At 38.8% G+C, this 14,714-nt stretch overlaps 1 protein-coding gene across 1 annotated transcript in view; it reads left to right on the forward strand.

The window, feature by feature from the left end:
• Nucleotides 1-14,016, forward strand: part of LOC127416739 (tyrosine-protein kinase BAZ1B-like) — a 39,622-nt gene extending 25,606 nt beyond the window's left edge. Inside the window, exons 16-19 of the mRNA XM_051656251.1 lie at nucleotides 6,971-7,068; nucleotides 7,175-7,446; nucleotides 7,666-7,772; nucleotides 11,513-14,016. Coding sequence (XP_051512211.1) covers nucleotides 6,971-7,068; nucleotides 7,175-7,446; nucleotides 7,666-7,772; nucleotides 11,513-12,158 — 1,123 coding nt within the window. The 3' untranslated portion in view covers nucleotides 12,159-14,016. The remainder of the gene's footprint in view (nucleotides 1-6,970; nucleotides 7,069-7,174; nucleotides 7,447-7,665; nucleotides 7,773-11,512) is intronic.
• The last annotated feature ends 698 nt before the right edge of the window (nucleotides 14,017-14,714 follow it).

Genomic DNA, 14,714 nt, shown 5'->3' on the forward strand with positions numbered 1-14,714 from the left:
ATATATTTTCAAGGACACTCGGACAAACTCCAGTCAACATGAGTTGTGAAAAATCAAATGGGATCTAAGCGCTTTTTACAGATTTATACCGTGCATGCCATTGAAGAGATGGTAAGTCTATCCCTCGCAGCCTCGTTTTCATTCCCATTAAAAATCAAACATGGCACTACTTTGAAAAAAGGTCTACAGACCAATCCAATTGTTTACAAAAATGTCAGCGCATGCACAGTAAGTGCTGGCAGAAAGCCCGCTGACTGTTGTTTGATTTGACGGATTAGATGATTAAACGAATAAATACAAACATATTCTTAGCGATACAATTACTATAATGAAATGAGTTAATAACAAACATGTAATCATGTTCATATACATTTTTGCTGCAAAGTTGTGAGTTGAAATGATCTCCTCAGTCCAGTCAGCTCTGTTGATGGCTTGAAGCCACAGCAGTCAACTAGAGCCCTCGGAAACCTTTTTCAACAACGTAATTCGATAGGTGTAATTTTTGCGCATGGTTTTTACCACCACTTCCATGTTTGACATAAGCGGTTACGTTCCCAAAGGATTGGTCTATTGTGTCATGTCTTGCTGGAAAGCAAGTGACTAAAGAGAAGGGTCACAATATAGGCTACATACTTTAGACTACATGCATTCTTAATGAATTCATTTAGAGTTTTAATGCTGTATTAACTTATTTAAAAAAAGAAAACGCATAAATGCACAATAAAATATAAAAAATATGTCCAGAGACATCCAAGTAGCCTCAGTGGTTTTGTATTTACCAGCTAATGAATTATTAATTTTGTATTATTATTGCAAAAGTGGTCTTAAATGTTTCTTTTATTTGGCTTTAAAAAAATCTTAAATTTCATTCCTTCGAACCTGCAGATACCTTGAATAAAATGACAGGCTCTTTGTTTTTTTTTTTTTTTGACTTGCTAAGGCAAATTTGGGGTTGAGGCTAAAACAGTAAAATTGAATCAAAGGCATTTAAGGACCAGAAACAAATGATCAGTCAGTTCAAATGATCAGCAAGTCAGTTTTAATGTGACCTTTAGGAAACAAAAAGAAAAAACAAAATCTCTTTAATAAAAATCAACCCCTGGGACATGAAATTGCTCATGAGAAGAGATACCATCCATATATCTTTATTTGTATAGTTGCTTGAACAGGTATGCAAACTACTGTATTTTCTGGAATTATAAGTCACGTTTTTGTAAGGGATGGGCACGAGTACTTGAGTACCCGAGTATTCGGAAATGACCACAATGATCGATCATAAAAACCATGTTAGATAATGAAAATGTGTGATGTGACTTTTCACTAAATTCGAAATTCAGTGTCAGCTAAACACAAACGTGTCAAAGAGGGGCCTTATTTTTAATTTTGAGTGACTGAGACGTCTCACAGCAACCAAACTGATAAACGATGCTGCAATGCTAGTATTTGTTCTACATGCTTAAGATAACAAAAGAACATTTAATCCACCGTGTTTTGAACATCTGTCATTGCTAAACAAGTTTTATTTTAATATAATGTAGTAACTTTGACTCATTAATGTATATTATTTAATAAAAGTGAAGGTTTATCATTGATTGTAAATCTCCCTCGGTGCCGACATGTTTGCATGATGTCACACACCTGCATTTCAGCGAAATCTGAGCAGAAGATTTCTTAATGAGTTTGTAAATCCGATATAAAGTGGCGTTCCATTGCAATCTTCCTAGTAGGATGTTTGAAATTCAGAGTTAAACAGGAGGCACCATAATTCATCACAATAACTCCATCTGTCCGGGGCAAAGACAGCACTCTACACTCTGGATAAGCGCGTGTATACACACAAGGCGAAATCTTTCTTTCAAACAACTGGAGCGCAGCTGAATGTAACAACGTAGGGTCTTCAAAACTATTTTCAACTTAACTCTGCATTTTAGAAATGCAATGGTTATGGCGTCTCTAGTCACACCAACCGCGGTTTGCAGATTCACGGTTCAGAAACAGTGGTGCGCACCTACTAAGCTTATTACGGTAACCTGAAGAAAAAGCATTGACCATTCTGATCATTGTTTCAATGAATTGGCCAGTGAGTCTTAACATAATTAGAAAATATGATGCACTATATTTTGATTATGCCATCTTTTGTACTTATTGTTACAGACTGATAAAATGACCAAAATGCCCCTCCCTAGTTTTTTTTAAATGTCGGCCGTTCAAATGCACGCACACCAAAACACATATGCTTACTCAAACAGATGAAAACATCAGTCATAAAGATGGTGGAAGCATTTTAAAGTGGCCAGTTCAGAATATTTTGTCTTAAATTACTTTATAAAACCAGTTCAAGTATTCTGTCCCTCTGTCAAATGCAACTCCTCACATGCCCACAAAATGTTTCATCACACTCAACTTATAGTAAAAATATTCAATCAGTGAACCAGATAATTAATGCACAGCATAGTGTAATATACCAGTAATATCCCCAGAGAGACAGTCTCTAACGTTAATGAATGAATAGAATACAGCAGGCATACTGTTTTACTCACAGACTAAAAGCTGGTTATTTGTATGCAGCATAGAGTTACAAAGCATAGACATGTATATTTCCTGAGGTAATCTTCACAGAGCACGTCTGACACGTGAGTGGCTGAATGAAAGTCTGGTGGCTGCTCCCGGGTCCTAGTGTCTGCCCCAGCAGTCAGTGCAACTTATATGGATATGCGACTTATCTGTGTTTTTCCTATCAACAACGCGATTTTGACCAGGTACGACTTCTATTTAGTTGCCACTTTATTTCCGGAAAATACGGTATTCACCTTTTAGCTGAAGTCATATTTTCTTTTTTGGGTGAAATGTTCTACCTTTTCCTAAAATGACTTGAAATGTTTACTTTTAAGCTTAAACACTTAGGGGGAAAAAAGCTTTAAATACAACAGTCTTTAAATAAAACAAACAAATCAACTGAAAATATACATCTGGATCACCTGCTATGACTTTCTCACCTTTTTCACATCTCACGAGTTTGCATCCCTGCCAATTATTGGTTGACCGTATGGGTTTTTTAATTGCTGATGTCCACAGAGCAGGGTGGCTGATATAATGCTTATGTATCACAAATTAATATAATATAATAACAGAGTACATACAATTGCTTAAATGAATTAACTTTTACAACCCCAATTCCAAAAAAGCTGGGACAGTGTGCAACATGGCAATAAAAACAAAAAGGAGTGATATGTAAATGTGCTTTGACTTGTATTCAAACAAAAACACTATAATACAAGGTGCTTAATGTTTTACGTAATCAACTGCATTGCTTTTTGAAGATACTTTTTTTTTTTTGTTTTGTTTTTTTTTTTTTCTAAAATTGATGCTTGCAACACATTCCAAAAAAGTTGAGACGGGTGCATTTTAGGACTAATAACAATCTGATGAGTTGAAATAACAAGGTGATGTGAAACAGGAGATGTTAAACAGGTGAGTCAATTGTGATTATAGTATAAAAGGAGCCTGCAAAACAGTCTAGTCCTTCAAGAGCAAGGATGGGTCGAGGCTCGCCAATCTCCAACAGATGCGTTAGCAAATAATCCAGCGCAACAATGTTCCCCAAAAACAAATTGGAAGTATTTTAGGCATTTCACCCTCTACAGTGCACAATATAGTTAAAAGATTCAAGGAATCCAGTCAAATCTCAATGTGTAAAGGGCAAGATGAAAACCACTTCTGAATGCATGTGATCTCTGTTCCTTCAGACGTCACTGTCTGTAATGATATCATGACATATGCTGAGTAATGCTTTGGTAAACCTTTGTCAGTCAACACTGTGTGCCGCTGCATCCACAAATGCAAGACTTCACTATGCAAAGCAGAAGCTCTACATCAACACTGTCCAGAAGCGCGGCTGACTTCTGGGCTTGGCTCATCTGAGATGGAAAGTAGAATGGTGTAATCATGTTTTGTGGTCTGATGAGTCCACATTTCAAATAGTTTTTGGAAAAAACAGCCGTCGTGTTCTCCGGGCCAAAAAGGAAAAGGACCATTCAAGCTGTTATTAGCGTCAGTGTCCATGGCATGGGTAACTTGCACATCTTTGAAAGCACCATTAATGCAGAAAGATATGTACACATTTTGGAGTAACATATGCTGCCATCCAGATGGTGTCTTTAAGGGGTCAACCGATATGTGTTTTTCATGGCCGATTACGATTATACTAATCAAGGAGACCGATAGCTGATATTTGGGGCCGATATACATTTGTAGTAAAAATGAATTTTAGTGTCCAAATTTACACTAACACAAACTCCAAAACAAAACATCCTTTAAATGCCTATGAACCGGGGTGGTGCTAGGGTCAGTGGACATTCGGGGCTTAGCCCAGACATCTGTGGATATGGGGCCACTTCCATGAATTATCGAAATATAATACACTTTTTATAATAACAATTTTAATACAATATAAATGACACTCATAGATGTAAGCTCTCACTAACTTTTGACTCAGCCTTGGATACACTCGAAAATCAGAATTTGCATGCTTTTAACACCTATACTTTAAAATGTGATTAAAAAAAAAAAACACTTGTCCCTTTCGGCTTTCCGTAGTTTGACACACATTGTGTACGTCTGTATACAGTTTTCATTGATTCGTCGGGTGCTTAAGTTAATTTACAAGAAAGCAGGTTGTAAATAGGCTAAATGGGTACTAGAGATGAAAAATAATAGCTAAATCTGCTAAAGTTTGCTAGGTTTACTGTATTGCATCGTGTCTTAAAGAGTTTTGTTAAAAACGCAAATGTCCTTGCTCGTGACTTTAAAGTTAGCAAATTCCTAGAGTACATCTGTATATATTACTCCTTGTTTTTAGGGTTATATATCTGAATATTTGGTACTTACTGCATCTGGATGGACCAACTCAACACTGTCTCCAAGACACACAGCCACAATCGTGTGCCGCAAGCTCTCTTCTTGCATGCGCACACAAAGGCTACAAGAGAGCTGGAAAGCAGCTTCCGACAAGACAGCGCGTGGGTACTGAATTGATGCTATGCCCATGCTATGAACATGTTTAATGAAATACTAAAAAACAGAACATTTCAATACTGTCTTTTGAAAAAAAAATTTTTTATATACATATAAAGTGGAGGGAGCTCCTAGCAGCATTTCTTTTGAACTGAAACTTTAAATGTATAAAAATAATGAACTAAACCGCTCACAACAGAATGTCTTCATGCAGCTTGCTGGCTAGCCCATTTAGTCAAGTGCCAAAAGGGCAATGGGATTTTATTCACAACAAAGATTTAACGCTAGCAAAGTTGACGTTACGTATGCTAAACCTTCTAACGTTAGTTAGCTAGCTACCACTATCAATGCCATCAACAGCCAGGGCCGTCCTTAGGGCAGTGCAACCGGTGTGGTTGCACTAGACCCCTCGGCGATTGGTTGTACTGGCCCCACCTCCCAGTGCAACCAGTGCGGTCCCCCTGGAGATCGCTACTGGTGGGGAGATCATTATTGCAGCCCCGGCCTGTGAGCACTACTGATGGGGACAGAAACTCCCCCCTCTGCAGCTCTACTATGCTGCGTCTCATGTCGCGGGCCAGCAGAGAGAGGCAACGCCTGCGGAGTGCGAAAGGGCATTAATGAAGCTTGCTTGTTCGGTGTAAAATATAGAAAAATACTCCAAAGCTATAGCGCTCAAAGATCAGTGCTATCTACTCCCCAGAGTGCTTTCTGTGTACACAGCTCTGTTGTTTTGTCATGCTGCTAACCTAAAGTGTAGAAATGGCCGTTGTCATGATGTCTCGTGGTCCGGATGGAACAAATCCGGGGGTCTGGACCAGTACTACGGTCCGCTAATTGGTGACAGCTGGCATTGAGTATTGTGATGTTTATTGCAACTTCAGTATCTGCATTCTTCAGTGTTGATTGGACAGTTACTTGTGACAAATAACCAATCCAATAATACTGTGGGTGGGACATTGAGCCAGACTACAAGCAGTAACATTTCAGAGAGTGGCGGTGGTATTAGAACCAACGGAGCACATTTTAAAATTTATCTGCAGTCCTGAACTCTCATTGATTGTGTGGCGCATTGTGAAGTGAAAAATACAGCAACGAATGGCCCTGTAAAATTGTGCAGCTGAAGACCTGCATAATGGATGAATGGGGGGAAATTCTGCTTACTAAAACTTAAATTTGTGTCTTCAGTGCCCAAACGCTTAAGTGTTAATGGAAGAAATGGTGATTTTACACAGTGGTAAACACTCGACTGTCCCAACTTTTTTGGAGTGTGTTGCAATCATGTGATTTTTAAACGAGTGTATATTCAATAAAAACTTTTTTTTATTTATTTTTTTTTTATTGGCATTTTGCGCACTTTCACAGCTTTTGTGGAATTGGGTCTGTATTTAGCACTATATTTACACGGTGCCACATGACAAAACGAATTGTGATTGGCTGTTTAAATGTCTCAGATGGCTGCCTTGCAAGCAGGTGATTCTCTGCACCCTCGCAACTTGAAAAAATAATCGGACAAACGGGGAAATTTATTGGCCGATGCTGATAATTTAAACTCTGAATATTCACTGATTTATCGGTTGACCCCTGGCTCTAATAAAAAAAAAACAGTAAAAAATACAAATAAAGGCTGTTTTTCACTGAATGAACGCACGGAAAAATAATTTACAATGACTATATGTAAACACCAATGTTTAAGCTTTAAATGCGCAAAAAACAACAGCGACGTCATGAACATTTGAGTAGCACAAATTAATCTGTTATGAATTGATAACTGATTCATAGAAATGTATCAAACTCAATTTTGAACACTTGTGAAATGTTGTGTGATTGTAGTGAATATTTCATATATTGCACAGTCCTAGGCATGACCTCCTTGCCGACTGTATGTATAGGTAAAGACAAGCACAAAGTTCCACATAAAAATTATCTTTGTCATTCCATCTTTGTGTGTGTGCAGAAACTACAAGGAGGACAGTGAGGAAGAGGATGACTCCGAGGAGGAAAAAGAGTCTGAAGAGGAAGAATCAGATGAGGACAGGGACACGGGCCACTGCTGTGAGTGTCACTCTGAGAGTTGCTCCTTATTTCAATGTGGGTTTTTTTTGCCCTGTAAATATTGCCATGAACTCTTAATTTTGACTCTTGTGTTTGATTACTACAGTGAGGCCCAGAAAAAAGTCGAAGTCATCTTTGAAGTCCAAAGTACAGAGTAAACCACCGCAAAGTAGACCGACTCAGACTAGATCTGCACCTCGGGCTAGATCTCCACCTCCGAGTAGACCTCCGCCACGGTCTAGATCTCATAGTAAATCTCCACCACGGACTAGACATCCAGCACAGACTAAACTACCACCGAAGCAGTCGCCACCCAGTGTCAAACCAGCATCTAAATCACAATCAGCGTCGAGCAACTCTGCCGACATCGATGAGCTGGTAAGTGGAATGAGAATTGAAAATCCTCCCTCAAAAGCGGACAGAACATTGAAATGAAACGATTCTCTAAAATGAACAAAGCGAATTCTACGATGTGGTTAAAGCCTCAGCATTTTCATAGCATTTTACATTTCATCATTCAATAAATAACATTGAACTATGACTGTTTCTTCGAATAGGTGATATCGTTTTTTTAAGTTTTGTGTTGATTGTGTGCAGGTTCGACTGAGCTCCAAGACTGGAAATAAGAAACAAACGGTTCAGTTGGAGAAATGTGAGGAGATCCTTCAGAAGCTTGTGAAGTTCCGCTACAGCTGGCCCTTCAGGTACACACATACAGAGGCTAGATTCAATTAATTCGTCATGGATTACTGGAAATCTGATTACTTTTATGTAGATTCCCTCTACATTTTCCTTTTAAAGGTGCACCAAGTAATTGCTAATTGTTAGTTTTATACAAAGACGTGAATGAAAATGATGTACACTCACAATGGATGAAGACTCCAGTCACATCAGAAAAACAAAAGCTGTTTAATTTTACACAGAGCTGACCGCCCCCTCATGGGAGCTGCCATGTTGACCGCACATGATGCTGTCATGCAATTGACCGAGTTACTACCAATAATAATGACAGTAATTATACCATGTTTACTTTAGCGCCTTTTAGACAATGCTTAAACATAAAAATACATGTAAACATAAGCAAACCAAAAATTAAACCAGAAACTTACTGCAAACAACAACAGAGCCAACAGCACAGTCCAGAGTGATGTTATTGATAGAGGAACGTAATCCACCAGACAGTTTGAACAGAATGAGTGCAAGTGGAAAGAGAAAATTTCCAAAGAGGTTCCTGCTGGAGTCATGAAACAAACCGCTACTACCTGCAGCCCTCATGGATAAGCGGCGCGACATCAAACGCCGAGCGTGAGCACAAGCGTTTTTTTAGCAGCGGCTGCACAGTCTAGCGCACAACAACACGTAGAAATTTTTTCCGACTGGATACAAGAATGCCCATCATTGGAGTGTGTGTATTATGAGACGGATAACAACACAAACTAAAAGTAATAAAACAGAAGATAAATATATCGATAGGACGACAGGTGTCAGTATAGAGTCCAAAACCACAAGTACTACTGGGGCCGATGGGATGAGGAAGAGCCAGCTAAAATCTTACTTGGTTTACTTTTAAAGGGAAAATTGGTAATGTTGCTGGCTGATATGGCAGTCGTCATGGACACCTGGTGGCATGGATGCCGCATCCTGATAGTTTTCAGTCACTGATGACATTGTAGAAATGTGTAATTAGCAGTCAGCCATGATTCATTTATTCTGTGAGCGAAAGTGTCCAGGAATAGGAAAATTACAGAGATAAAGAGAGTAGTAGTTAGACTAGGCTATTTTTTTTTTTCTCTCATCTCCATTTGTTTCGCTTTTATTTCCAGATGTCCCACTGTTGCTGCTGTGTTGTGCTGCAATAGTGGGGTTACCTTCTTGTGTCCTACTTCGAGGGGCGGTAGTCGATTATTTTAAAGTGGTGTGTTCTAGTTCCCAATAGTCACCCATTGGAAAATGAGGCTCTGTGTTTTCCCACTGGTCACAATTGTGACCGCTTGTGTGTTTACTTGTCCTGTGCTCATGATTTACATGAGGTAGAGCAATCTTATTAATAAGTAATGAACCTTTTAACCGTGTGTGACCCTGCGTCCACATGTGTGGACGTTGTATTTTGGCTTTGCTATATGCAACACATAATTTAAATGAATTAAAATTGACTGAATATGGTTTACAACACACTAGACTGTCATTTAATGGTTAACATCTGCCGCACCGTGTCACGTGACGCAACAGCATGACGTTGATTTCCGTGAAGCCCTCCTACAGGCACAGTACCAACAAAAGTGCCTCTGTTAGGAAACCTCCTAGGTTTTTGATTGAAACCTGTTTGGTTGTAAAGAGTAGTGTCTCTAGTTTCGTGTGATATGCTGCTTTAAAAAAAAATCATTCATTTTTCACCGATGAAGTCTACATATGTGGAAAATGGGACATTATTCCCTCAAAAGTAAAAAAACAAAACATGTTAATTTTTAATAACTTTCAACGTTAACACATCTGTGGGTCATTTCGCTTCATTTTATATTTTATCACTGTACAATACGGTTCTATTCATTAACATTAGTAAATGTATTCCTGTATATTTACAGTGCATTTTCACATTGAGAATCAACAGGTTCATTCATAAGCTTACAAATTTTACCATGTACAGATTTATATGGAGTTATGATGAAAACGAGGTGCATTTTGAACTGTTCTGAGACCAGTGCAGACAGACAGCACACTGGAGGTTAAGTCATTCACTAAACAGGGAGCAAGAGTGCATCCTATAGCTTTCTATGCAGATAAGTGCATTCACTCCTAAAATCTGACCAAAAGTCCAGTTTCAGGCTGCAGATGATGTTTGGATCACTCAACATGTTTGGCAGATATGGGACAATGACAGTCAGTACATGGATTCAGAATTGTATAATGTATAATTTTATTTTAACATGGTTGGCTGTGATTGGATGATGTTGGCCATTACTTTGAATAAGAATTATTTATTCAGCTTTGTAGGAAATCAGCTGTAATGTCTATAACGTCTCAAAAACATGAACAACCAACACTCCTGGAAACATAATAAACAATTTGGTAGAGACTACGTTGTGAAAATGTCAATACCAAGCTTTTTTTCCATCAAATTGTTTAAGATTTTTAAAAAAAAATTTTTCTCCCAATTTGGAATGCCCAATTCCCAATGTGCTTTTAAGTCCTCGTGGTGGCGTAGTGATTCACCTCAGTCTGGGTGTTGGAGGACGAATCCCAGTTGCCTTCGCGTCTGAGACCATCAACCCGCGCATCTTCTCACGTGGCTTGTTGAGCGTGTTGCCACGGAGACATAGCACGTGTGGAGGCTTCACACCATCCACCGTGGCAACCATGCTCAACTCGCCACGTGCCCCACTGAGAACGAACCACATTATAGCGACCACGAGGTGTTTTTACCCCATGTGACTCTACCCTCCCTAGCAACTGGGCCAATTTGGTTGCTTAGGAGACCTGGCTGGAGTCACTTAGCACACCCTGGGATTTGAACTAGCGAGCTAGCGAACTCCAGGGGTGGTAGCCAGTGTATTTTACTACTGAGCCACCCAGGCCCCCAGATTTATTTATTTATTTATTTATTTATTTATTTATTTATTGGTTGCTACCAGTTGTGTTAACCGAAAATTCTCCGTCATTTATTTATATATATAATATAATATTATTATTTATTTTTTTAAAGATTGACAGAAAATTTCAATTGCTGTCCGCCATTTTGACAGATAAAAAAAATAAGAACATTTTCACCTAATGCATCAGTTTTGACTTCACTGTCCCTCTCACACACACACTTCCACTGCTATTAAGATGCGTATTAACAGGTGTCATCACCATTAACACCTGGTAGTATGCATCTCTTTTGACCAGTTGTGTTCAGATTTCGAGGAGAGGTCTGCATAATTGACTGCATATCAGTCATTACATTAGTGTGTTGCATGATCAGTGTGTCACTTTATTATAATAAAGCACAAAAAGTATTGTAACAAAATGAAAGCGTGAAAAAGAGGTGCATCGTTTCTGCCAATTACTTGCATTTAATCTAAGTGCAAACATTAGCCTATGTTTAGAGCAGAATTGTCAGTTATTTTAGAGGAGGACGTGCATTAGAGCTTCAGAGATGCATGTGCTTCTCATCTGTGACTTTATTGTTATAGGCTATCAGGCACATTGAAGAAGTTCTGTGAGCCTGTGCATTTTCCTATCGGACGTTTATTTAATTATTATTATAACATTATTATTATAACATTCAGCTAGATAATGTTACCTTAGTGAAAAGTTAAAATCAGCAGAATTTGTGATATTTAACCCTAACCCTAAACCTAACAATGTTTAATGCATCACAAAATTCTAAATATTTAAGTTTGCATGGCATGAAACTGTATGACACACATCTATACTCTCATTCCCATGCTCTCTTCACTTCAAGGGAACCAGTGTCTGCTGAAGAAGCCGAGGATTATCAAGAAGTCATCAGCAACCCTATGGACTTCACCACCATGCAGAACAAGTTCACGTCCCACCAGTACCGCAACGCCCAAGACTTCCTAGAGGACATGAAGCTCATCTTCTCCAACGCAGAGGAGTACAACCAGCCTAGTAGCAATGTCTTCAGCTGCACTGAGCGCACCGAGCAGGCTTTCATTGAGCTTCTGCAGAAGAGCCTTCCTGGGGTTAGCTACCTGCGCCGCCGAGCACGCAAACGCCCTGTATTATCCTCGGAGGATGATGATGATGAGGACGACGAAGGGGAGAAGATACAGAACGGGAAGCAAGCAAAAGCCAGACAGAAGGATGATAGTGAGGAAGATGCAGGACAACGGAAAACCAAGCAAAGCGGTGGACGGCAAAAACAAGCTGACAGTGAAAGCGAAGAAGAGGAGGAAGAAATTGTAGAGAGGAAAAGCAAGCGGACGAAAAGGAAGTTTTATCAGGAACAGGAAAGCGACGGTGAGAAGGATGGCAGAAAAACTGGATTGAGAAGAACGGCACGTGGTGTGACTTATGACAAGGAGGCTAGTAGTGACGAGGACTCTCTGGCCCAGCAACATTCCAGGAGGCTAAAACGCTCATGAAGACCAGGGGGCTTTCTTTCTTTCTTTTTTCTTTATCCTTTTAATCACAAGGCATCACGGGCCGCCCCATACCCACTGCATATCAGGCAGAACCCTCCCTTGCCCCCAGTGTAGATTTTTCTGTTTATTTGACTATTTGGGGGTTTTATGTTCATATTTTGGAGAAAGCTGATTTATATTTGTAAGTTGATTAATTACTGTGACTCTTGTTTATCAACCTGGAGATCTGCATTTGAAAACGAGATGTCATCTCTGAGCTCTTTTTTTTTTTTCATTTGGTATTTGACCTGGAAAAAAGGGATAAAAAAAAAACAAAAAAAAACTTGAAACCATTTGTATTCCCTGAAAGATTGTAATTGGGTTGCAGCACCTAGCCACATCACATTTCGATGATGTTGATGGATGTTTCAGAAAGCACTCTAATATAATACAAAAATGATCTACCAGAATGGAACTTGGAGGACTGGTTGCGTAGACCCTCATGATGTAACCAGTGACTGTCCATGAAACTGACCTTATGTGCTCTGCATTTCCTGTGAGCTGTTTAATTGGCACATACCTCATGGTGGTATGACGTGGAACTAAAAGTCATCTTTCTTTCTATTTGAATGTGCCACGTTTTGTCCTTTTTTTGTTTTTGGTCATTTCACAATAAAAATGATGATTGTCCTTAAGTTTGGTTGAATAATTTAGGCAGGCAAGGCATCATAGCCTTGATTTTGAATAAAAAAGAAACTTGGAAAAAAGGAGTATTGAACACTACTTTTTAAAGTGGCCTGTTGGCGTCTAGATAATCTTAACTCATGCTGCTCTTATTCCCTTGAAGCCAGTAGATGTCACTCTACTACAATATAACTTTAGAGATTTATTGCTCAAGATAAAGTTCCTTTTGCTGTTAAACTGACATTTGAATGTTATACCCCCACTAGAGACCTTGCAGTGATGAACTTGATCAGAAGTCAAAAATTGGTATTATAGAAGCAAATACAGATCCATTTTTATAACCCTTGACTATGACACAAACATGAAATTCCAGTGTCTGATTGGATGACACAGAATGGGTTTCAAGTTTGGGTGTTTGCAAGTGAGCGTATCCATTCATCAAACATACCATAACTATCATTTTAGATGACATTTTGCTTTTGACCACAGAAGTCTCTGCATGGTTTGCCATATTCGCTGCATTAAGGGTTCAAACATGCAGTCTTGGTTTGAAGACTTTAGGTACGTTAGTCCACAACAAAAGTTTGGTTTAATGTCGTCATGTATTCCTGCCAGTTCTGGATTGAAACTAATTTTTAATGAAGGTTTCTGCTTGTATTCTCCCCACCCCATCTAGATTTGGCTCAAGCTTAATTTGGGAAAAGGAAAACGAGGTCATTGTATCATAACCTTTTTGTGTCTCTGGGCTTGACGTCACTGTTTTTGTGCATTTTTACTTTTATTAGCATTTTCGTGAACACTTTACAGCATATTATTCATCTTCAATTTCCATTAGTATCACAATGGCTGGGAATTCATTGATAAACGGGCAGAAACTTTGGAATGTACCACCAAGATGTTCTGGATTCTGTCCTCGGGGTTCAAGTGAGTCTCCTCACAGGTGTAAATGCTTTCTTTCAATTTGGAGGTATTAGTGGTGATCAAATACAGTTAATATGTATTTATAGCTCTGCAGCTTGGTAGGGATGTTCTTAACTTTAAGAATTTCCTAACCTCTTTTGCACCCTCTGATTTTTCTGAGACTTCATTTTTGTTTCTAAAAGTGTTTCCTTTTATAAAGATCCTTTTAGTGTCACTGCCAGTTGTAAAATCTTGTTATATAAAAGTGAGGGGTAGGGAGGGAGGGCCTGGTAGCTTTGGGGGCCGATAGATTTTTTTCATTTGTGTAATTCTTTTAATAAAACATTGTACAATGTCCAAGATTTGTCATGGTCTTTCCTCTTCAACCCCCTATTTCTCTCATTTGAGCTGTAAAAAATATTGATAGATCATTGTTAAAGACGGTCTGATCCAGTGGCAGGTTAAGGCACTGTTTCAAAACCAAGTGAGCTGCCTATGTAGGCAGTGTTCTAAGGCATAGACGCACTCCAGATGCGAAGGCTGTTCCAAAGGTAGGTAGTCGATGCTGATGCATATGTTCTTGCCTTAGCTGCATCCATACTAATCTGTTTAAGTTTGAAACCTCTGTTTTCAGTTCCCTAATGTAAGCGTTTTCTAAAGTATGTGGTTATGGAGAGTGTTTTTGGAAATCTGTTCCAGTGGGGTTGAGTGGTGTAAACGTAGCAAAATCAATGCATTTTTCAACCATTATAATTTAGAATTTGGCCAAAATGATTTGGGTAGCATTATCATGCTGCCAACTTTTGGAAGAGCCTTGGCACTGAGAACACGCTGGTAATCCCTAAAGTGCTACCTATGTAATCGAGTAATTAAGTTAGGCTCCAATTTTTGACATGTTGCTATTTAGTAAATTCATTATATTTACATATTTGTTATACATGTTTGTTGTTTGCATAATTTATACTATTTAAAAGTTTCACATTGAGTTTGCAT

Source organism: Myxocyprinus asiaticus, chromosome 26 (genome assembly GCF_019703515.2).
Source record: "Myxocyprinus asiaticus isolate MX2 ecotype Aquarium Trade chromosome 26, UBuf_Myxa_2, whole genome shotgun sequence".
NCBI classification, from domain to species: domain Eukaryota; kingdom Metazoa; phylum Chordata; class Actinopteri; order Cypriniformes; family Catostomidae; genus Myxocyprinus; species Myxocyprinus asiaticus.